Source organism: Nycticebus coucang, chromosome 12, assembly GCF_027406575.1.
Source record: "Nycticebus coucang isolate mNycCou1 chromosome 12, mNycCou1.pri, whole genome shotgun sequence".
NCBI lineage: Eukaryota > Metazoa > Chordata > Mammalia > Primates > Lorisidae > Nycticebus > Nycticebus coucang.
In genome coordinates this window covers 23,220,228-23,244,901 of record NC_069791.1, presented here as the reverse complement: position 1 = coordinate 23,244,901, position 24,674 = coordinate 23,220,228, and the positions used below count along the sequence as shown (strand labels likewise).

Below are 24,674 nucleotides of genomic sequence, written 5' to 3'. Positions count from 1 at the left end.
CAATTCCTTACGCTGTGCTGTATCCTTCCTATATATTTTTTCATGTTAATTTATTTATGGGGTACAATGTGTTGATTTCATATAGAATTAGGAATGCTTACATCATGCTGGTTAATATATACCTCATCTTGTTTACTTAGTTATTATGTTAAGACATTTATACTCTATACTAATAGATCCAACATGTACCCTTGCATTGTGCACCATAGGTGTGTTCCCACCATTCACCCTCATCCTTTCTATATTCTTCATATCTTTCATCCCTTATTTGGTTTTGTTTTTGCATTTCCTTTTCATTATTTTACACTTTTTTGTTATTACCTTAATTGTTTTTACCATCTATATTTCAAATTCCCTTTATGTTATTTCTGTTAAAAGTTTTACAGATAGAATCCTCTGCAGTAGTACCTTATCATCCCTTGGGGTGGTTGCTGTGTTCTGATTTTTTGTCTTGCTGGTATTTTTCTGTTGGCTCTTCCTCATGCATATTTTCTTCTTGTTCACTTCCTTCCCATACTTTCTCCTCTCACTACCTCTTTTGCTTCAAATTACCTTGTTTCTGCTTATATGTTGAAGTAGCCTTTAGGTATAAAACCAAAAGGAAGAAAAGTGAGATAGGAAAGAAGTAGATAAGGGGAGAAGAAAAAGGGAAGGTCAAAGGAAAAAAATTGAAGGGAGAGAAAAAAAGGAAGAGAGAAAAAAAGGGGTGAAAAATGGTGGTGTTCATCAGGGTGTTTTCACCCACACTCTCAATTCTAGGACACTTGGGGCCTGGCTAGGTGGGTCACTTGAGGTCAGGAGAGTTTTACCAGCCTGGTCAGAAGCAATACCCCACCTCTTCCATATTTAGAAAAAAACATCAGGGTGTCGCCCTACATTGAGGCTCTGTCCCAGAAATGGAATACAAAATAAATAGAATAAAGGAGATTAGAGAAAGAGAAAAAGAGTAAAAATAGGTAAAGAAAATTAAAATCATATAAGAAGAAGAAAGAAAAAATAGGATGTCTTTGTTGTTTTCTATGTGAAAGATGAGAAAGGTAGAAAAATCTCTTCCAAAAGAGAGAAAAAAGGAGTGAAATAAAATGAAAGAATAAAAAGGCTGAAAAACCATAGCAGAAATGGATGAGCCCTTGTTATTGAAGAAAGTAAAAATGAAAAAGTAAAGTATAATCAAACCAAACCAAAAGCAATAACAACAAAGAACTATGGAGAAAAAAAGAGAAAAAATTAAAAATATGTATGTATAGGTGTATATTATATATATAGGTGTAGTAATATATTGTCTGGACATAGTTAGTATTAATGGTGTTAGGAGATGCAGAACACACACACTGTTCTCCCAAACACTTTGGTTTTCCAAACAGTGCAACCTGGGGGTAGGGAGAGCTGTTCAAATCACCCCAAGGATGGCTGCCTGAGTTCAGCAGTTGTTCAAGAGCTGACTGTGCACTAGGACCCTTTGACTATTCCTCCCAGGCAGCCTTCCATCAATGGCAGTGCCCTGCTAGTAGCCAAGCTGACCAGTTGTCGGTTCAACTTAATGCAAAATGAATAACACCTACTGAGTCCATGTGTATTGATCTGAGGGACCTGGGGAGGCCAATACCAGCAAGCACTCTGCAAGGAGAGACAAAGGTGCAGCCCCTTTGAACGTTCCTCACAGACTTACTGCACTCTCCTGCATGAGAAAACACAGTGCAGCAGCAAGCTTCAGAGAGAGAGTAAATGTTAAACAACAAGTTGTTCATCTTTAGCTGCATGATTAAATTCTTAATATGTTCTATTTACTTCTGCGTTTCCTAAATCTTATCACTGTTAATGTGTAACTCAGGGCTGGGACAGTATGCTATGTCTAGCAAGTGTTGTTTTCAGTAATGGTGAGTGGTGATTCTTGGCGTTAGCCCAGATTACTCTGTATGTAGTGCCTAGCACTTTTAACCTTTTGCTCTATTCTATACCTGGTGATTCAATTCCAGCTGGGGATGCTGTTTGAGTTTACTTGCTCATTTAAGCCCTACCAAGGCAGGTCCAGTGAGCAGCCCATTCCAAGAACAAAAATCTGCAGGGCAGCCCTTTGCTGTCTCTAGTCCTCTGGTGTTGGGCCAGCCAGCCTCTGCCTGTGTGCACGCCCTTGCCTTCTGCACTGGTCTTTCTCAACTCATGACCTCCTTGGCTCCTGGAGTCCCCTACTGATTCATTGTGCCTTGGGAGTGGTGTTTCTAGGCAGGGTCTCCCAGCCAGGGGTGGCTGGAGTCCTTTTTTCCCTGTAAGTGGGTAGTAAGGAGTTATCTCTGGTCCACCATCTTGCTCCTTTTCTTCTCATCTCTTTGTTACTCTGGGAGTTAGGAATTTTGAGCCAAGTCTTTTCTAAGCCAAAGGAGCTTGTTATTTTATTTTGTATTCCCAGCACTATGTGGTGTTTGCTGTTTAACACATAATAGGAGCTCAATATTGATTGAATGAACATGTGCATGTAGTCTATCCCCAGAATCTTTTATGGAGGCCTAAGGGAAGGTCATGAAGGTCTTGAACTTTGCCACAGGCCCATTTTAAGCACCACAGGATTAGGGTTGTATGGTATACGTTTATATTATGGATTTATTGTTTACCACCAGAGGGTACAGGCATATTTAACTATTTTTCTTCTTTGCCACACATTGGAAGAAGAGTTGGCTTGGGCCACACATTAAACACACAAACACTAACTATAGCTGATAAGCATAAAAAAGGTCTTAGCATAATTTTTGTGTGATCCAGCACCACTGATAAGCAGAAATCCTCACACAATCTACATGTGACTTATGGGGCACAGGTGAGAAACCTCTGTCAGTTTAGAAAACTCTGATAGTTTATAACCATCTAAACTAGCTTTCTCCTACAGTCTATATAGATGGATAGTGTCATATTTGGGGTTGTCTTTGCCTAGAATTTATAGTTTATGATTTAAAATGATTTATTATGGAAAAAATGAAGAGGCCCTTGGTGGGTTAGTTTAATGTAGGCTGACATTCCTGAGGATCTGTTGGCAGCAGCCCAGATTCCTCAACCTCTGCCCGGTACTGAACACAGTACCTGTGGGACGCCACCAAGGGGTCAGGAATGTTCAGCAGTTTGACATAGACTGTGGGTCATGTGCTGGAAGGCTCAAAGGTTGAATTTGCTTAAGGGTGAGCAGCATAGAAAGTTTATCAGGGAGGCATTGGAACTATTTCTTTTTTTTGTAATCTAACGATAATCTCTTCTGTCTTTCTTTCCACTGTTTCCTCAGTGCAAAACTTTCTATTATTAACTTTGTATGTTCCATATGTATCTTGCATGTATGGATTTTTCCTGGTTTAATAAAAGACCTTTGAGGATTTTGTTCAGGGCAGCACTTCCTTGCTAACTCTTGGCATGTGAAGCTGCTTGCTTCTCGGAGCCTCATAGGTTATTACTTTGAAAATAACTTAGTGTAAGAGTTTATTTTTTGCGCCGCTCCTTCGCCGTTTCATCCCTAGGAGAAGAACAACAAGTGGCACCCTTCAAACAGGGACCCAGCAGACGAATGGTGACCATGACAATCTCACAAAGCCCAGGAAGAAGGTAAAAGGAAAAAGATGCGTCCACTCATCCCGGTAAGGGACAATGGGTGCCAAGGGAGAAGCGGTGGAAACCCAGGGCGAGATTGTTGTTTTAGGGAAAGGCTGTGAGATCTTTTATTTCTCTTTCTGTCCCCTTTCATCCTCTTTGTCTCTTCCACTCAGAAGACAGGTTCCAAGTGAGCGACTCTGACTGGGGTACTCCCTGGCGTGTCTGGTAGGGTGCTTCTCAGATACAAGTGGTCAGTTGCCTGTTAGGGTGGCACCTAAGGCTTTGGCTGTTCTCTTATTTCCCACAATAAGCAGTTGTTCCTGTAACAGGGAGCAGTCTGAGCTGGGGGTTCATACCAGCCCGCCCTCTTCTGTTTTCCAGAACATTTTTTTCCTTTTTTCTTATGAAGTGGGAAACAATCTCAGTAAAGAAGAAAAAGCCCATAAGCTCCTATTGTGAGGTCTCTTCCAAGCAGTAGGGTATAAAGTGTCAGACCACCAATTGACAGAATTTTTAGTTACAGTCCCAATCAAAATGTCTTTGAAATCCTAAGGATGGGAGCCTCAATTTGCAAGATTGGGAAAGATTGGGATGATGACTATGGTAATTGCTATACCTAGTAACTGTCCAACATCTTACAGCATGGAATCCATGCCACCTAGCACTTCACCTGATTCAAGGAAATAATCCACCAGCTAAGGTGCCCCAGATGACTCTAAATCAGACCCTCCTTGTTGCTCACCTCCCAAAAAGGGAGTGTAGATATTGCTCCTTCCTTTTCTGCTAATAATTTGGTCCAGCCCTTTCCTAAATTTGAGAGTATTATGGAGATGTGCTTAAGATGGTGAATGTGTTCAGGTTTTTCTTATACTGACAGTTGGTGGCCAAGGACCCTGCCATGAAACCCTCCCATTCTCGGTTTTTTTTTTTTTTTTTTTTAGAGATAGAGTTTTTCTTTATCGCCCTCGGTAGAGTGCCATGGCATCACACAGCTCATAGCAACCTCCAACTCCTGGGCTTAGGCAATTCTCTTGCCTTAGCCTCCTGAGTAGCTGGGGCTACAGGTGCCCACCACAATGCCCGGCTATTTTTTTGCTGCAGTTTGGCCAGGGCCAGGTTTGAACCCACCACCCTCTGTATGTGGGTGCAGTGCCCTACCCACTGAACCACAGGCATTGCCCCATTCTTGGTTTTTAAAGAACTTAGAGCATCGCTAAGAACTGTTTGCAGAGCACTTTCCCTAGAGGTACAGTAGAATCCATCACTCATGTGTATGAAGTGACACCCAGTGACTGGAATATTGTAGTTAAGACTGTTGTGTCTCCTGCCCAGTGTGGTGTTTGGGTCTAAGAGTTCCAAAATCGCTGCCAGATTTTTGCCTTTTTAATCTTCTAATTATCAGTTTGGGTAAATAAACAATTAACTTTATAGTAAACTTTGATTTTAAAAGGAAACTGGTAAGCAAATTTTATAAATTGTAGCTAACTGTATGTAGAACATTCTCATTCACTTTAAAACTCCAATTAATAAAACAAAAAGGGGGGAAGTATGGAAGATAAGCTCACACCACAAGAAAAATTACATAAAATTCTCTTTACTCTTAAGTTTTTGAATTGCTGTAAGGAAGGTACTACCACTGCTGAAAGGCATTTTACTCCCCCTAACAAAGACCCTAAACTGTTGGTACTTTACAAAGAGCCTCTTAGAGGTCCTTAATGGGTAGGGCCAGTGCCATTGTTAACCTGGGGGGGCGGAGGGGAGGTTATGCTGCTGTTTTATCACCAACAGGTCTTTGGTGGGTTCCAGCTCACCTTATCAAACCTTATCATGAGTTGGCATCAGCCAGAGAAGAACCCGCTTCTCAAATTGCACAACTTTCACCTGGAAACCCCTTCAGGAATAATTCCACAGAGTCAGAAGACAAAGACCAAAGAGATACCTAACTCCCAGAAAGTTTCCAACATCACTTGGGGAAGTTTAAAACGTCTCATGATGCAATCAGAAAACGTCTTGGAACAAGCAGGAACACCTATAATGGCAGAAAATCTTTTCCGTTCTGTGCTCGCTAATGTTACCGCCAATTCTCAGGGTGGACAGGTAATCCTTATTTTTTCTCTCCTTTTTTTAGGACAGGTAAGTGCTTCCTTCCACCTAATAAAACAAAAAGGGTGGAGATGTGGGTTAGAGTTTAGTGTAGGCTGACATTCCTGAGGATCTGGCAACAGCCCAGATTCCTCAACACCCACCCACTCCCACCCTGGCCCTGTGCTGAACACAGTACCTATGGGATACTGCCAAGGAGTCAGGAATGTTCAGCAGTGTAGGCATAGATCTATGGGTTACGTGCTGGAAAAGGCTCAAAGGTTGAAATTGCTTAAGGGTTAACAGCATAGAATAGGGAAGTTAAAAGTTTCCCCAGGACTCATTGGAACTATTTCTTTTTTACTTTGTAGTTTTATGATAATCTCTTCTTTCTTTCCACTGTTTCCCCAATTCCTTGATAACTACAAAACTTCTTTGTTTCTTTCTATCTATAAGTAACTTTGTATGTTCCATACTTATCTTGTACTTACGAATTATTCCTGGTTCAATAAAAGACCCTTGAGGATTTTGTTCAGGGTGGCACTTCTTCACTATTTCTTAGCATGTGAAGCTGCTGGCCTCTTTGAGCCTCATAAGTCATTTCTTTGAAAATAACTTAGTGTAAGAGTTCACTTTTTGCACCGTCCCTCACTGTTTCATCCCTAGGAACAGAACGACAACAGCCTACTATATTTCAAGTTAGGTAGACTTAAATATTACTTTATGTCATTTCTTTTTGGGTTAATTTATAGATATTTTGTTTCTAATCAAAATCCCAGTGTTTTGATTTTTAATTTGATAAAATTATTCTGTATTTTACTTGGGGGAATAAACAAATTATATAGATAAATGTGATGTAGAAGGAATTAAGGATGGGAAAAGGAATCACTTTTTTCTTTATTTTTTAAGGACCCTTGTACTCTATCAAGGATATATCCCACTTGAAATTTTAAATGCTGTGTTTCAAAGATACTTAATTATACTATCAGTGTGTTACCACTGTGTAGAATTGTGTGCTTTATTACTTTGGGAGTGGGAAAAAGCAGATTGTTGTATTCATTTGAGATTATAAAATGAGTGGTAGAGGCAGGGAGATAAGGATTTTGAGGCTGCAGTATGGGCTAATTTAAAAAGGGAGTGAGACCTGTGAGAAGGACAGTAGATTCAAAGGAGTTGAGAGATGGGAAAGGCTTAGTGAGCTTGAAAGACATGGTGTGGGATAAAGAAAGGCAGTTGGTATTTTAGAGTGGCCTTTCCAAAAAGGATCATTTTAGGTTGAAGTTCTAAGTGTGGTGGGAAGAAAGGATTGTTGTAAGTTACTGGAGTTAGGAGAAGAAAATATTCAGGCTAGATTTTGGCTCAATGATTAGGATTAGAGGCTCTCATCCTAGCTGCATATTAAAATCTCCCAGAGAGCTCTTCAATACCATTGTGTGTGCCCCACCACACACACCTCTGTAGATGGAACCTGGACATTAGTGTTGTATAAAAATTCACCTTGTGATAATTATATGCAAAATTATGAAACAAATGTAGATGAAGGTTGAAGTCAACTGATAATGACAGGAATTGAGATAAAGTTGACAGAACGTGATAGAAGTCTCAATAAATTAGTATATGACAAAAATCTAAACAAAACCAAATATGTCATTTAATACTGTTTGTGTGTGTGTAAGAATGAAATAGGCTTTTTCCTCTTTATAGAATGATTTCATTAGCATCAAGCAGGTAGGGAGATAAATTTTATACTAAAAGTATCCTTAAAATCAGGCTAAATGTATTTACCTGTCTCTTAAAGGCCTGAAGGTAAATCTCACTTCTTTAAGTTTTGAGATACAGAATCTGCCCACACATACATTTATTCCTCTTCTTTTTTCTTCTTTTAATTCCATTTGATCGGTCTGTTCAACCCATCAGTCAACCCCTTCTAGTTTATGAGTCTTTCTGTATTCCCATATGTGTCTTCCCCAGTATAATTTTTCCTGGTGAACTTGGCATTATTTTGGTTAGTAATTTAAAGCTTCTTTCTCTCCTTAATACATTATGCTCCTTAGCTCACTTTTGGAAATTATCCCTTGTCTTCCGTATCACACCTATGTTTGAGTTAAATAAAGTGTAGGTTCTTAACTTTTTTTATGCCATGGATTCCTTTAGTACTCTGGTGAAGCTTTGGATTCCTTCTCAGATTAACATTTTAAAATCTATGAATAAAATGCACAAAATTAAAAGGAGATTACTTATATTTAAATATAATTTTCAAACTATTAAAACCCAAATTGGTTGTATAGTAGTATGTGCTTTCCAGTAGATCATTAAATATCAGGAGCTAGTGATGGGCTTTCATTGCTATAATTTCAAAGTAGTGATGAATGTAAATGATACTTTGAGGTATTTGTAATAGCTAGCTATGACATGGTATGAAAATATCTGATTTATGTTGTTGACAAAGTCATAGATAGTTATTACTGTTGTTTATTGTCCACATTAAATTGAAAAAAATGTCTCGGCGCCTATAGCTCAAGTGGCAAAGATGCCAGCCACATACACCAGAGCTGGTGGGTTCGAATCCAGCCTGGGCCTGCCAAAACAACAATGACAACTACAACCAAAAAATAGCTGGTGCCTGTAGTCCCACCTACTTGGGAGGCTAAGGCGAGAGAATCACTTAAGCCCAGGAGTTGGAGGTTGCTATGAGCTGTGATGCCACAGCACTCGACCCAGGGCAACAGCTTGAGGGTCTGTCTCAAAAAAAAAAAAATAATAATAAATAAAATAAATAAATTGAAAAAAGTTATTTTGTTATTACATCTGATTTAAAGGACCCACTGAATCTTTGGGCTAAAATGTTTGATACTAAAACTAGAAATGTAAATAGATATAACTTGTGTCTTTGGAGCTGATAAAAATAACTTATTAAAAGTTTAAAAATATTCACTTCTAAAGCTGAGGTTATCTAATTTTATTTTAAAAACCATATTGGCATATCACATTGACTTTTGCAAGAATGTTCATAAACATCATCATTAATTATAAGTGGTCCAACTGGAAAAAAATAAGGAAAAGAAAACTATTGAAGGGAGGCTTTAAAAAATTATAAGTGGTCTAAGCCCTATGTCCAACAGAGTTGACACATTAATTGTGTGAATTGTATAGTAATGAGAATGAATGGACTGCTGCCATATGCACCAACATAGGTGAACCTCACAAACAGAATATTGAAAGAAATAAGCCAGTCACAAGAGTATATCCTGTATGTTTCCTTTTATTTAAAAGTTCCAAAACAGGCAAAAGTAGCTAGGAAAGTGGTTATTTTGGGAAGGAGGTGGTAGTGACTGGGAGACTGCATCAGGAAGGATTTTGCTTTGCTGGAAATGTTCAGTTTTTTAATCAGGGTTATAGTCTCATAGTATTCATTCCTTGTGAAAATTTACCCAGTAGTACATTTGTGATTGTGTATTTATTTGAATGTATATCATAACTCAAAAAAAGTTTGTTTTGAATGTGAAAGTTTGGCTAATCCCTTAAAAAGTGAGAATCCACTATCATTTTGTACCTGGCGTAGAAGGTAACATTCCCCTTCATTTTGCATACTGTATTTGGCTTCTGTTCTAACAAAAAGCAGTTTTACTGTGTTTCTCTCTTTTAATTTTCCTTACTACTCCCCTTGACCTATTCATTACCAATTCTGATACAACAGAAAGGTACTTAAGTATTGTCAGTCTTACCTTCAGTGTACAACTTGGCAAATGTACCAGTCATTATTTTAGCACTTTATGATATTCTTTTAAATTTCTTGTATATAAATAATAAGTCATTTATAAAGTTTTCTCACATATTTTTTTACTTGGTCTTAAACTTGGATAGGTAGAGAAAGACAAAAACAAGTACAGTCGAGAGACTCTATGTAAGCACACAGTGTTCTTTGGAATGAAATCAAATACACATAATATCTACATTTTACTTCTAGATAATCTCTAAGGCTCTTATTTTTGAAAGCATATTTTCTGTCATTTAGCTTATTTCTATGAGCTTGTTTACCTGGTTTCTTAGCCTTTATCGAGTTTTGTGACAGAATGACTTAGAGATAGGTAAACTTCCAGGTAAGGGAGTTCATTTTGTTAGCCTGTTAGAGGGAACAGATAGGTAATGTGGCACATTCTGAGGAGGCTGTAGCTTACGTTGTCAGTTTTCCATTAGCTTATTTGAAAATGCAAGAGAAATTCCAGTTTCAGAATTTTTAGAGGTTGTAAAATTTGGAAATTAGGATCGGAGCGCAAGCGGCTTATCTTCTGGGCACTGTAATATAGCTGAGGTTGAAGCAGTTCTGTCAGCTTTCACCTGCCTCAAGAAACACATTCTTTTGCATTTAATTAGTTAGAAAAGATTTTTCTGATTTTGGCAGCAGCAGTGAGAATAGTAAAGATTGATTGAAAGGTAGTAATAGTGAGATAGCAACACTTTATTTTCGTCTGACATTCATGGTAATTTTGATTGAATTAAGTTGTATAGGTAGTTATAGAACTATTATTATGTAATATTTCTTTATGTTTTTTATAATTCTTATCATTGATTGCTTCTTTCTCCTAAAGGTTAGCCAACCAAATAAAAATTCTTTAGTGAATCCAAAGGATGATTTTGTTAATGTCTAAGCCCTTGTACGAAGTATATAGGATGTATATCACTTCCATATGTTCTTAAATATAAATATACCCAAGTGATAACCCAGAAATCTTTTTTTTACCCAATTTGAAGTCAGGTCTGCTTAATTTAGTTTAATTACATATATATTTCATATGATATTGCTTAAAACATGTTAATCTTGGCCAGATGTGGTAACTCTCACCTGTAATCCTAGCACTTTGGGAGGCTGAGGTGGGAGGATTGCTTGAGGTCCGGAGTTCCAGACCAGTCTGAGCAATGTAATGAAACCTGTCTCTACAAAAAATAGAAAAATTAGCCAGGCATGGTGGCTCATGCCTGTAGTCCCAGCTATTAGGGAGGCTGAAACAAGAAGATAGCTTGAACCCAGAAATTTGAGATTGCACTGAGCTATAATGACACCATTACACTGTAACCTGGGTGACAGAGTGAGACCTTGTCTCAAAAAAAAAAAAAAGTGTTAATGTTTAATAAGAGGTTAAGGTTGAATCTAAGGGTTGAATATATAAATGTTCACTGTAAAATCTTTCAACTTCATTGTATATTTGAAAACTTTCAAAATAAAATGTTGGAAAAAGTTGTTACTTATATGGGTAAATTTACATGAACACTGGCTGTATAAAACAATACGTGTGAGGTATAAAAAGAATAGAAATTAAAATATTATGACAAGTATTCGCATTAGTTTCATGAAGTAAGTAGAAAGATTTATCGGATAAATCCATGATAGTGTATTTCAAATGTAAAAAATATTTCAATATATATCTCTAAAAGGTAAAGATGCTTAAGGTGGAGGACTTGTGTTAACATTTTTATTTTAAATGTTTTTGTGTTAAAATGGATGCCAGATATATTTTGACATAATAGAAAAGAAGTGTTTTTTTTTTTGGCCGGGGCTGGGTTTGAACCCGCCACCTCCGGCATATGGGACCGGCGCCCTACTCCTTGAGCCACAGGCGCCGCCCAGAAAAGAAGTGTTTTTAAGGAAACAGTAAATCCACATAATTTGTTCTTAATGATGAGATTTAACATTAGTGTGGAAAATTTGACAGATTTACATATTGAACCAAACAGAAACTATTAACTTTTTTTCTTTTACTAGCATGAAAGCATTTCTTATAACAAGTAGTTACATTACATTGGAAAGTATAGCAAATTAACAAATAGCTGCTTTTCTCCTCTCCTCTCCCCTCTCTCCCCTCCCGCCTCCCCCCTTCCCTCCCTTCTTTCCTTTCCTTCTTTCCCTTCCTTCCTTCCTTGTGCATTAATGCAATCATGGGGCACCATACACTGGTTTTATATGCCATTTGACATATTTTCTTCATACTGTTAATATAACCTTCCTGACATTTTCTTAGTTACTGTGTTGAGACATTTACACTCTACATCTAGTAAGTTTCACATGTACTCTTGTAAGATGCACTGTAGATGTGATCCTACCAATCATCTTCCCTCCGCCATCCTCCCTCCTCCCTGCTTCTCCTCTCCCCTAACCTATTCTTAGCTTATAATTGGGTTATAGCTTTCATATGAAAGCCATAAATTAGTTTCATAGTAGGGCTGAGTACATTGGATAATTTTTCTTCCATTCTTGAGATATTTTACTAAGAAGAGTATGTTCCAGCTCCATCCATGTAAACATGAAAGAGGTAAAGTCTCCATCTTTCTTTAAGGCTGCATAATATTCCATGGTGTACATATACCACAATTTATTAATCCATTCATGGATCGATGGGCACTTGGGCTTTTTCCATGACTTAGCAATTATGAATTGGGCTGCCATAAACATCCTGGTACAAATAGGGCACTTGGGCTTTTTCCATGACTTAGCAATTATGAATTGGGCTGCCATAAACATCCTGGTACAAATATATATATATATATATATTTTTTTTTTTTTTTAATTTTATTTATTTTTTTATTAGTATTAGATCATAGCTGTGTACAGTAATACGATCACGGGGCACCATACACTGGTTTTATAAACAGTTTGACACATTTTCATCACATTGGTTAATATAGCATTCCTGGCATTTTGTTAGTTATTGTGTTAAGACAATCATATTCTGCATTCACTAAGTTTCACATGTACCCTTGTAAGATGCACCGCAGGTGTAATCCCACCAATCACCCTCCCTCTCCCCAACCTCCCCCTTCCTCCCTTCGCTCTCCCCCTTCCCCATATTCTTAGGTTATAACTGGGTTTTAGCTTTCCTATGAAAGCCATAAATTAGTTTCATAGTAGGGCTGAGTACATTGGATACCTTTTCTTCTATTCTTGAGATACTTTACTAAGAAGAGTATGTTCCAGCTCCATAAAACATGTAAACATGAAAGAGGTAAAGTCTCCATCTTTCTTTAAAGCTGCATAATATTCCAGGGTGTGCATATACCACAATTTATTGATCCATTCGTGGATCGATGGGCACTTGGGCTTTTCCCATGACTTAGCAATTGTGAATTGGGCTGCAATAAACATTCTGGTATAAATATCTTTGTTATAATGTGATTTTTGGTCTTCTGGGTATATACCTAGTAGAGGAATTGTAGGATTGAATGGCAGGTCTATTTTTAAATCTCTAAATCTCTACATGTTCTTCAAACATCTTTCCAAAAGGAATGTATTAATTTGCATTCCCACCAGCAGTGTAGAAGTGTTCCCTTTTCTCCACATCCATGCCAACATCTCTGGTTTTGGGATTTTGTGATACAGGCTAATCTTACTGGAGTTAGATGATATCTCAAAGTAGTTTTGATTTGCATTTCTCTGATGATTAAGGATGATGAGCATTTTTTCATATGTCTGTAGGCTGAGTGCCTGTCTTCTTCAGCGAAGTGTCTCTTCAAGTCCCTTGCCCACCCTGAGATGGGATCATGTGTTCTTTTCTTGCTAATACTTTTGAGTTCTCTGTGGATTCTGGTTATTAAACCTTTATCGGAGACGTAACCTGCAAATGTCTTCTCCCATTCTGAGGGCTGTCTGCTTGCTTTACTTACTGTGTTCTTGGCTGTACAGAAGCTTTTGATCAGATCCCAGTAGTGTACTTTTGATGTTGCTTCAATTGCCTGGGTGGTCCTCCTCATAAAATATTCGCCCAGGCCGATTTCTTAAAGAGTTTTCCCTGCACTTTCTTCTAGTATTTTTATAGTTTCATCTTAAGTTTAAATCTTTAATCCAGTGAGAGTTTATCTTAGTTAATGGTGAAGGGTGTGGGTCTAGTTTCAGTCTTCTACAGGTAGCTAGCCAGTTCACCCAGCACCATTTGTTAAATAGGGAATCTTTTCCCCACTGAATGTTTTTAATTGGCTTGTCAAAGATCAAATAATGGTAAGTAGCTGGGTTCATCTCTTGGTTCTCTGTTTTGTTCCATACATCTACCTCTCTGTTTTTGTGCCAGTACCATGCTGTTTTGATCACTGTCGATTTACAGTATAGTCTCAGGTCTGGTAGTGTGATTCCTCCTGCTTTGTTTTTATTTCTGAGTAATGTCTTGGCTATTTGAGGTTTTTTCTGATTCCATATAAAATGAAGTATTATTTTTTCGAGATCTTTAAAGTATAGTGGAGCTTTACTAGGAATGGCATTAAAATTGTGTATTGCTTTGGGTAGTATGGACATTTTAACAATGTTGATTCTTCCCAGCCATGAGCAGGGTATGTTTTTCCATTTGTTAACATTTTCAGCTATTTCTTTTCTTAGAGTTTCATAGTTCTCCTTATAGAGATCTTTCACATCCTTTGTTAGATAAACTCCCAAATATTTCATCTTCTTTGGCACTACTGTGAACGGAATAGAGTCTTTGACTGTTTTTTCAGCTTGACTATTGTTGGTATATATAAAGGCTACCGATTTATGAAAGTTGATTTTGTAACCTGAGATGCTACTGTATTCCTTGAAGCTGCTTATTTTCTAACAAAACACAGTCACCCTTTTAGATTTCTGAGTTTTAAAACTGATTTGATACTTTATTCTGATCAGTTTTTACTTAGTATAAGTGACCTGAACAATTCTTCCCACCCCGCTACGCTTCCCCCCCGTAAACTTTTGGCACACCTATAAAGTGAATAAGTCAATAATTCTTACTTTACAAAGTTAGGGGGCCTTGTGGTATAATTGTCTTACCCCTATGATACTAACAAATGTAAAAGTTTCACTGAAGTGTAACTTTCCAGAAAAGTACCTAGTTCATGTGTAAGCCTTTTCTTTTCTGTATTCTGCCAGAGTAGATAAAATGATTAAGTAAAATAGACCTTTTCTCTTAAATAACTGGCATATACTTTTTGGTTTGGATCTGATTTATCCTACCATTAATAATGACTTTAGAGGAGCAAGTCCAGTAAGTTCTTTGCATATTTTGGGGGGATTCTAATATCCACAGAAAATTCTATTTAACTAATAGGGATGTTTATTCATTAATTAATATGTAGATATACATTAATTAATATGCATTAAATAGGATTTTTTATAATGCACAAAATTGAAAATTGATATAATTGAGGTAAATTCAAATTTTGTATCTGAACTCAAGATTTGAAATAACTTCATTTGAAATAAAAATATTTCAACTCCAAAAAAAAAAAAAAAAAATTTCAACTCCACTGAGTATTTTTTAAGTAAATTGAGAACGATCCTGTCATCCTTAACTTTTTAAGATACTCTTTGTAAGTCATAATTTTTATTTCTGGTTTGCATATATGGTATCATTGTTTTCTAAGATATTTCTCTTTTTTCCTTCCCTTTTGATATTTTTATTTACTTCTAAAATAAATGTCATTGTATTTATTTGAGGTTTATAACACGATGTTATGGGTCACATATAGATGTAATACAGTATTTATCAACACTGTATTGACAGTACAGTGGTTACTGTAGTCAAGGAAATTAACGTCATATTACATAGTAACTTTTTGTGTGATAAAAGCAGCTAAAATCCTTTTGGGGGAAGAACACTATTATGGGAGGGTCTTTATCTGACACAAGTAATCAGTGTAACCTGGTTCTTTGTACCCTCAATGAATCCCCCAACAATAAAAATAAATAAATAAAAATAAATTTTAAAAAAAGCAGCTAAAATCCATTTATTTAATAAAAATTTTTTATACACTATTAATTTGGATCCTCATGTTGTACAGTAGATTTCTAGATTTGTTCATTTAATATTTCTGCTATTTTGTATCTTTGACCTACATCTCCTGATTTCTTCTCTTCCTCTCCACCCCTCCACACATGGTAACTAACCACCGTTTGATTCTCTATGTATTTGAGGCTTTATTTTTTTAATTCCACATAATATGATTAAGATGATATAATATTTTTCTTTCTATGTCTGGCTTATTTCACTTTTGATAAGGTTCTCAAGGTCCATTCGTGGTGTGGCAGGGTCTTTTCTTTTTTAAAGGCTGACTGATATTCTACTGTATGTTTATATGCCACATTTCCTTTGTCCATTTGTTTATTGATGGGCGTTAGATTGTTTTTATATGTTGACTGTTCTGAATAAAGCTGGAGCACAGGTATCTTTACCAGGTGGTGATTTCATCTCCTTTGAGTAGACAGGATATTTAGAAGAGGGACTGCTGGGTCATGTTGTAGTCCTATTTGTTTTTTATTTTTAGCATGTTTAATGATGTTTTATTGATGTAGTCCTATTTTTAGTATCTTTAGGAACCTTCATACTGTTTTCCATAATGGCTATACCAATCTACATTCCCACCAACAGTGTACTTGGGTTCTCTTTCCTTCACACTCTTATCAACATTTATCTCTTGTTTTTTTTTGATCTTAGCTTTCCTTAAAGGTATGGGGTGATATCCTTATGCAGGCAGTCTCTGAGTTACAAACATCTGACTGACGTACAATTTGCACTTATGAACGGAGGCTATTCCAGGTACAAGTAATAGAAAAATGTACCTGTTCCAACTTCCATATGAATTCTACCTATGAACAAACCTATAGAACCTGTCTTTTTTTTTTTTTTTTTTTTTTTTGTAGAGACAGAGTCTCACTTTATGGTCCTCGGTAAAGTGCTGTGGCATCACAGCTCACAGCAACCTCTAACTCCTGGGCTTAAGCGATTCTCTTGCCTCAGCCTCCCGAGTAGCTGGGACTACAGGTGCCCGCCACAACGCCCGGCTATTTTTTGGTTGCAGTTCAGCCGGGGCCGGGTTTGAACCCGCAGCCCTTGGTATATGGGGCCGGCGCCTTACCTATTGAGCCACAGGCGCCGCCCTAGAACGTGTCTTGATTGTAACCCAGGGACTGCTTGTGGTGGGTTTGATTTGCATTTCCCTATGATTAGAAATGTTGAACACTTTTTCATATACCTATTGGCTATTTTTATGTTATCTTGGGAGAAATGTTTATGTCCTTTGCCCATTTTTTAATTGGCTTATTTTTTTTGCCAAGATCTTTCTAAATGGAGGTTGCTAACTTTTTAGTACTTCGGGAGGAAAATCGTATCTTAATGTAAAGATTTGGACTTAAGCTTAATGTGAGATTTGTACAAGAATTGCAAAAGTTGCAGGTAATATAAATTAACTGCTTGAACTTTCTTAACAATGTAAGCTTTTGAAAGGGAAATTCTGAAATCTTTGCCACTCATCATGAATTTTACTAGGGAGAAAAAGAAATCCTTGAATGCTATATCTGGGTAAGACTCGAACTCTGAGTAGGCATCTACAGAGCAAAGATAGTATAATGTATTTATATTTGACCACTTTCTCAAAAAGTAAAGGAAATGCCAATTTGATCTTCATTGTCAGGTACAAGAGCTGTCATTGGGAATTTGTTTTTTTATTTGCTGACTAAACAGCTTTTATTTATTTATTATTATTATTATTTATTTTTTTGCAGTTTTTGGCCATGGCTGGGTTTGAACCCACCACCTCCGGCATAGGGGGCCAGTGCCCTACTCCTTTGAGCCACAGGCGCCACCTGCCTAAACAGCTTTTAAAATTATTATTTTCATTTATTACTTGGAAAAGCAATGTTTTAAATAACTAAATGTGATTTGAGTTTTTACTTCTTGAAAGTTTCGCTGTATACATTTTATAATCCTGAAATAACTTTTCTTGGTAACTGGGGCAATTGAACAAAGGAACAGGCTGCTTTGTAAAGTTATAAGCTCTCTATTTGTAGAAGTGTTTCAGGGTGCATACCTAACCATTCTTCCAAATAAGCATATACAAATGAACAATTAAGGATATTAGGGAATAGATTTTTATTCTTTCTTGGAGAAGTCAGTCATTCTGATTTTATGAGTAATAAATTTTGAATTTGAAATGCTATGAATTATAATGTTGCTAATTTTGCTTTAATTCCAATTTTAGCAACTTAGTGTGTGTTTAGATTTGAAATCTTCATTTAAAGTAGTTTTTAGAAGAGTCAATGTATTAACCTGTTCACCATGTTTTCTATAAACATAGACTGTATCTTATAATTTAATATTTAGCATACTAAAGCAGGAAGCCACCTTAGTTTCCCATGGGAAAAATTAGTTGGATTTTTTTAGCTGTCAGAAATAAACTATTGATTTTATTTTTTCTTGATCCATTGACAAATTTCTTACTGAAAATTTGAATGATATATAGTAATATAATAATAGTTGAACAGTTGTCATGTAAGAAGTAATTTAAGAAAACAGGGGTATTTAGTGTTTTTCAATAGACTTACAAAGGTAGAAATCAATATAGCAGACACTGTTTTGAACACTTAGTATGGACCAAGCACAATGCTAAACACTTCACATTCTATTTCTTATTTAGTCTTTACAGCTCCGTGAGGTAGGCATGAGTATTAATCCCATTTTACAGACTTAGGGTTGTAAAATAACCAGCCTCGAATATTTTTATGTTTTTTATGTTTTTTAGGTTTGTTTGTTTGTTTTTCAAATCAGTTAACTTAATTGATCATGTCTTATACCAAGCGTTCAAATTTCTTTAACATACATCTCTTCTAATATTGATAGATCTCAAGGCTGGAGTATTTACAGGTACAGGTTCTGTAGCTCCTTTTTTTCCCTCTATTATTTTTTGTTATTTTATTGCAGCTGTTGACCTAAGATGTTTTCCCTGTGTCCAGTTCTCCAAGTTCCAGCAAAACCCACTTAGTTGTTAAAGCGCTAAAACATTAGCAGTATATTTCATTACTTTGAAAATTAATTCAAACTTTGTTAGCTTTTATTTTGCACCCAAACCCATAAACTTAAAGGTTCTCCTCTCAATTCCTGCTAGAAAAATAGTAAAAGGTTTTGTTTTGGTCTTTCTAGCTGTTTTTCCCTGTTTGCTGTTGCTTATATATAAAAATCCTGTATTTCTTCTAAATAGTATAGTTCAGACACAGACCAAATATGTGTGCTATCTTCCATGATTTTATTTTTAAGATTCTTAAGGCAATTAGCAGTAGAGTTACTGTAACATTCTGTTCTAACTTTATTTTTTATTAAAATGATAATATTGTATTGTTTCTTTTACTTATGATTGTTTTTTGCATTGTTGCATGTTATTTTAAACACTTAGCTTTCTTCATTAAACAATCTGATTTTCTTTAATCCATGTAAAGATCTTACTATTAGTTATAGTCATGTTATTTCATTAATGCATTTTTCTTTATACATTTATCCTATTTAATTAAGGATAAAACTCCTGTGCTTTTTAAAAACCTTTCCAAAACTAAATAGAGAAATTAGTGATTTTTATATATTTCTTTTTGTCTGTTTTAGGATGGCTACCATAGAGTAGTTAATATTGTGCCAAAGAAATCACCACTGCTAGACAGACCTGGTGAAGGAAGCTACTACCGTAGATATTACAGTCATGTTGATTACCGAGACTATGACGAGGGCCGCAGTTTTTCTCATGATCGAAGAAGTGGTCAACCTGACAGAGGAGTATGTAAATTTCCCCGATGTACTAATTGTTATTTCTTTTAAGTTTAAGATTCATGCAATTTAAAAAAAATTACGTGACAGCCATGAAAGCAGTTGAATAAACTTTTTCTGGTTGACGCTCTGTTGAATTGCCTGCTGGAGCTGTCAGATGGGAACTATTAGTCAAGAATTTGGGGGTGCTAGACAAAGTGGGTAAGCACTCTGGTTAGCTCTATCTAAATGAAAGTAATTCCAACTAGCCTGCTTTTTTATCCCCTAAATTGTCAGGGATTTGCAGAACCGCATAAAGGTAATCTGTTGATTTGGTACTTAATAAGTGATGAGCAGGTGGTTACCATTTCTGAATGGATATACCCACTTATAATTTCTTTGTTTTCATCCTGATGAAATGCTTTGGGTGAACTTGGGTTAAAGTTTTTGGTAGTTCCATTTTTGTTATACTTGTTATTAAAGTCTATTTACTAATTCAGATTAGAAACCTCTCAAAACATTGTCATATAGTAAGCACTTTTCAGATGTTAGCTAGTATTATTACTATTACTATTGTCATTTAGTATTATTACTATTACTATTATCATTTGTATCTCTTGGTTATGCTTAGTAATGTAGAAGTTTAATGTTGTAGTAATCTGTCATTTAAATTGATTGAAACTGTTACTTGATGTACTTCCTCTTTCTTAACTCGCATATCGACAATAATCCTGCACTAGACTGTTTTCCTACCCTTTTCTCTTTTTTTTCTTCCCTGCCATTATAATATGGTAATTAATAGTACATATTCAACACTGATCATAATAAATTTTGAACTCACTTTGGCTGTTGGAATTAGTTTCCATGCTTTACACATGAAGAAATGGAGGTAAGGTGATTTACCCAAGATGGGTGTTATGGGCGTCCAGTTCTCTTACTACCTCGTGACGACCCTTAACATTTCCAAAGTGGTAATGAAACAATTAGTGTTTTCTTATGTTTGAAGTTTGGGATGTTATACTTCCTTACTTCTCATAGAATTGATTCTTATTTGATTCATTTTTGAAATGTCATGCTATTCCTTTAGGAAAAGGAATTGGGTATTAAAGAGTATATACCATGCATTATTTCTGTTCCAGAAATACCGGATTTTGCCATCAGACCTATTCTCCAAGTAGTCTGAGGGAGAAAGTATTTGGTCTTAGCATAAACATTTATCTTTTTTATGAAAACCCTGTGGGAGTTTTATATTCATTGGACCAGTTTGTATCTGAATCCTCATGAACATGATTTTTTTCCAAAAACGTGTAGCATAATAGTGCTTCAACAGTAGTTTTATTTTCTAGTATTGTTATCAGTTGTGTTTGTCTTCATATTACATAACATTTTTTCTTTAAATTCCCTTCATACAGAAAATACCCTTGTGATCTTTACGACTCTCAGGAAACTAATTCTTAATTTAATTCTTATCTAGAGTTCAATAATACAAAGCAACCAAATTACTTGGTCCAATATTATTATTGCTTTTGAATTTTTAATTTCCGTTTGTTTAATTTTGAGAAAGAAAATGGTGAATACATTTTATTTAAGTAATAGGGTATGTGATACTAAAGAGGAAGATGAATACAATTTTTACTTTAGCTGAATCATTCTGAATGTTCTGCTTAAATAATTTACGTATTATATAATTTTTAAGTAATTAGGTATGGATTGCTATGTGATTCTTTTGTGTAGATATGTCTGTCTCAGAGGACAAAATATACTTCACTGGAATAATTGTAAATTTTTTTACTAACTTCATATATCACTGACAGTTTACTAAATTTACTAACTTCATATATCACTAAGTGACAGTTTCTTATTATATTGTTTCCAGTTTTGGTTTTTAATGGACAATAAGGTAAGAAAAGAAAACCCGAGCAAGAATTATGGGGAAGTGGCAATTTTTTCATTGGGCTTGACTCTGAAAATTGATGAGAAAACTTGAAAGAAAAGTAAAATGAAAGATTGAGAAATGTATGTTTGGTTAAATTTAGCCTTTATCTGCCAACAAAGCGTAACTTTGTGATGTTAGTATATGTATCTTTGGCGATTAGGTATTTTGCATCTACCAAAGAAATAATTAAGGCATTTTAATAATGATAAATGATACCACAGGTTCTCCGTCTATTATTTTAATTGTTGAAATGGATAACTGGCCGTATCTTTTTACTTCTTTATGCCTTTGACTCTTAGAGAAGTTTGGAAAAGTATTTTTGCCCTCATGGCATACTAGTTCCAGTACTATTAGGTATATTCTACTTGTCCAAACTAATATAAACAAATACCTAAATAGCTTTCTTTAAAACTTTTTATTTTATCTAACTAATAGATAACCAAGGATCTAAGTAGCTTTTTTATGTTACAGGATGAATCTGGTTACAGATGGGCAAGAGATGATCATTCTGCAAGCCGACAGCCTGAATACAGGTAAAAAGGTCAAAGCAATGACCCAGAAACTTTGCTCACTGAGGTGGCTGCTGTTGAAATCTAATCTCACATAGATGAAGTATTTTATTAGGATTTAAAACTTTGAAAGCAATAAGCATTCTTTTGTGATTATGTAATATAACAGCACTGATAATTAGTGTTCTACATCTATTGGCATTTTTAATTGATGATAAAATATATAATAATGGAATGATTGATATATTCTTATAAGTTAATAATTAAGTTATTAATATGTGGTACAGTTTGTGAGGTTTGTTTAATCATAAATTAGATCAGTTTGCTTAAGAATGTTATTTTCAGAAGTACTCTACTTGAAAATACTCAAGTCCTTACAAAGTGTCTCCTATCATAAGACATTCTCTGAGTTGCTTTGTTTTAATTGATAAAGTTCTGTTGGTAAAACATATTTTGGAAGTATCTTGGTCATTGTTACCTCTGGTTACTTACAGAGAGCAGCTGATAGAATAGTTGGGGGAGAGTGATGAACATATTTAGCTAGGCTGATTGTTCATTTTTGTTTGTTTTGTATGTTTAGTATCAGAGTGGTGATGTTAGAAGTTGTAAAAGGAGCCTTTTAACGATCTCTAAGGGAGGGAATTGAATTCCAGTCTCATAGAAGTTGTCAGAGATTGAATTGCCACAACTTGATAGGGTGCCCAAAGTAGACAACAAGATTCAGTGGATCAGAGCAAGGCAGTTTGTTCACGGCGCAGTAGTCAGCAGGAGCATCCACATTATAGTGCAGGTTCCCTGTCCCCAAATCCCACAGGGCAATGTGATAGACAGGGATGGTGGCCATGTACACAATAGGATGTACTTTGGCTAAGGAACCCAGGTGGAGAGCTTAGTACCTTTTGTAGCAAGTAGGAAGCAAGCCGGTCCTTTCATGGGGAGTGAGCAGCCTCACAATAGCCATACTTTGTCACCTTGACCTTTTGTCTCTGTAACCAGCTATAGACAGTGTTTTTATTGGTGAATAGTTAGGTCTTGCAATTTGGCATACACCATAAGTGAATATGCAGGAACATTCAGAACCCATGGCAGAGTCTCTCTCCCTAAAGCAGCAGCAGTGGCAAGAATAGATGTGAAAAAATGCTTTGATAAAATTCAATACTAAGTATTTATAAAAACTGGTAAGGTGTCAGCATAAATTAGAAAATTTCATTTAAGTATACTATAGCAAAAAGCCATAAAAAATAATAGGAATAAATCTATCGAAAGTGTGTGAGACCTATATATAGGAGGTGGCGCCTGTGACTCAAGGAGTAGGGCACCGGCCCCATATACCGGGCCCTGGCCAAAAACTGCAAAAAAAAAAAAAAAAAAAAAGAAATTATACATCATTTTTAAAGGTCTTACAAGAAGATCTGAATAAAAAGAGCAGCACAGAATATTCTTGGCTAGGAAGAGTCAGTATCACAAAGATGTCATTTCTTCTCCGTCAATATAGTTCTAGTCCAAAATCCAAGATTTGTTTGGCATGGAAGTTGACAAATTGATTCTAAAATTAATATGAAAGAGTAAGGGCCAAATGACAAAAGTAATCTTGAAAAAGATGTAAAGACTCAAGATACCGTATATCCAAAATTATAAGGTAATATCATTGTAAACATCTTTGTACTGACACAGTTGTTCTCGAATAGACCAGTGAAACAGAATCTAGAATCAAACTGCATATATCTAGGTGTTGGGGGTGTAGTAACAGTGGCATTTATTAGTTGTCTGTGGTGAGGATATGCCAAATAATTTAGCTGGTCATTCTATTTTTAAATAACATTTTTGGATAACTAGTTTATTTTTCTCTATTAATATAAATAGTTTGAAATTTCCTTTGAGCATTGCTGTGACTATCTGTGATTCTCATATATAGTCATTTATAGTGATTCTGACATAGTATATAGGATGTCCTAAAAAGTCACCCCTACAGTCACCAGATACAGGGAAAATAGGAAATTATAGCTAAACGTATCTTTGTTTACAAAATTTTACAAAACGTTCTCTATGTGTTGGCCACCTCTTTGAAAATTTTTTATTAGTTGATCAGTTTCATAGCTATAGCACGGGCATTAAATAAGACATATTCTTCATTTTCAGGTTATGGGTTTGATTCTACATGGCATATTAATTCATTTGTTAAATATTTCTTATATGCCCAGTATATATGTCAGATGATGTTTTAGCTTCTGGGAAGAGGAAGCCTCTATCTGCATGTAGCCTACATTTTTGTATGAATTACAGATAATAAATCACAAAACAAATAATTTTGGGGAACATAAATGCCAGATTGGAGCAGCTGCTGTTTAGCACCTCAATCTTTGCCATTTTGGTGTGTAAGCCCATCCTGGCCTGCTTCATAAGAAGTCGGAAACCCAGATTTTTAAAATCTGAAATCTCTTGGCTTTGCAGTGTTCATAATTGCTTAAAAGCAGAATTTGCATCAGTGTAACCTGGCTTATTGTACCCTCAATGAATCCCCAACAAAAAAAAAAAAAAAAAAGCAGAATTTGCAATCTCTGGTATAGGGTAAAAATCTAGGACTCTGGAATGAAGAACCTATAATATTGTATAATAGCAGCTTGTCTAGTGAGGTTGATGATCAACCCTGGCTATACTCTGAATTATGTGGAAGGCTTTTTGTTTTACCTTTCTGTTTTTTGTTTTGAGACAGAGTCTCCCTCTGTTGCCCCATGCTTGAGTTGCAGTGGTGTCGTAACTGACAACAACTTCAAACTCCTGGGCTCAAGTGATCTTGCCTAGCTTCCTGAGTTGCTAGGACTATAGGCATATGCCACCACAGGGGCCTAGTTTTTCTATTTTTTAGTGGAGGCAGGGTCTTGCTCAGGCTAGTCTGGAACTCCTGAGCTCAAGCAGTCCACCTGCTTCAGTCTCCCATAGTGCTAGGATTACAGGCATGAGCCACCTCGCCTGGCCCAGGGTTTTTGTTTTTTAATAGCTAATGCGTGGACCTCACACTTGGAGATGTGATTTAGTTGGTCTTGGGTAGAGCATGGGTGC

At 35.9% G+C, this 24,674-nt stretch overlaps 1 protein-coding gene across 18 annotated transcripts in view; it reads left to right on the top strand.

The window, feature by feature from the left end:
- PPHLN1 (periphilin 1) overlaps window positions 1–24,674 on the top strand; it is a 234,885-nt gene that overhangs the window by 114,238 nt on the left and 95,973 nt on the right. For 10 of the 18 annotated variants that reach the window (XM_053554755.1, XM_053554761.1, XM_053554757.1 and 7 more), the window contains 2 exons: window positions 19,032–19,199; window positions 21,577–21,638. In XM_053554755.1, coding sequence (XP_053410730.1) covers window positions 19,032–19,199; window positions 21,577–21,638 — 230 coding nt within the window. The remainder of the gene's footprint in view (window positions 1–19,031; window positions 19,200–21,576; window positions 21,639–24,674) is intronic. The other 8 variants (XM_053554769.1, XM_053554766.1, XM_053554768.1 and 5 more) reach the window with 1 other exon arrangement.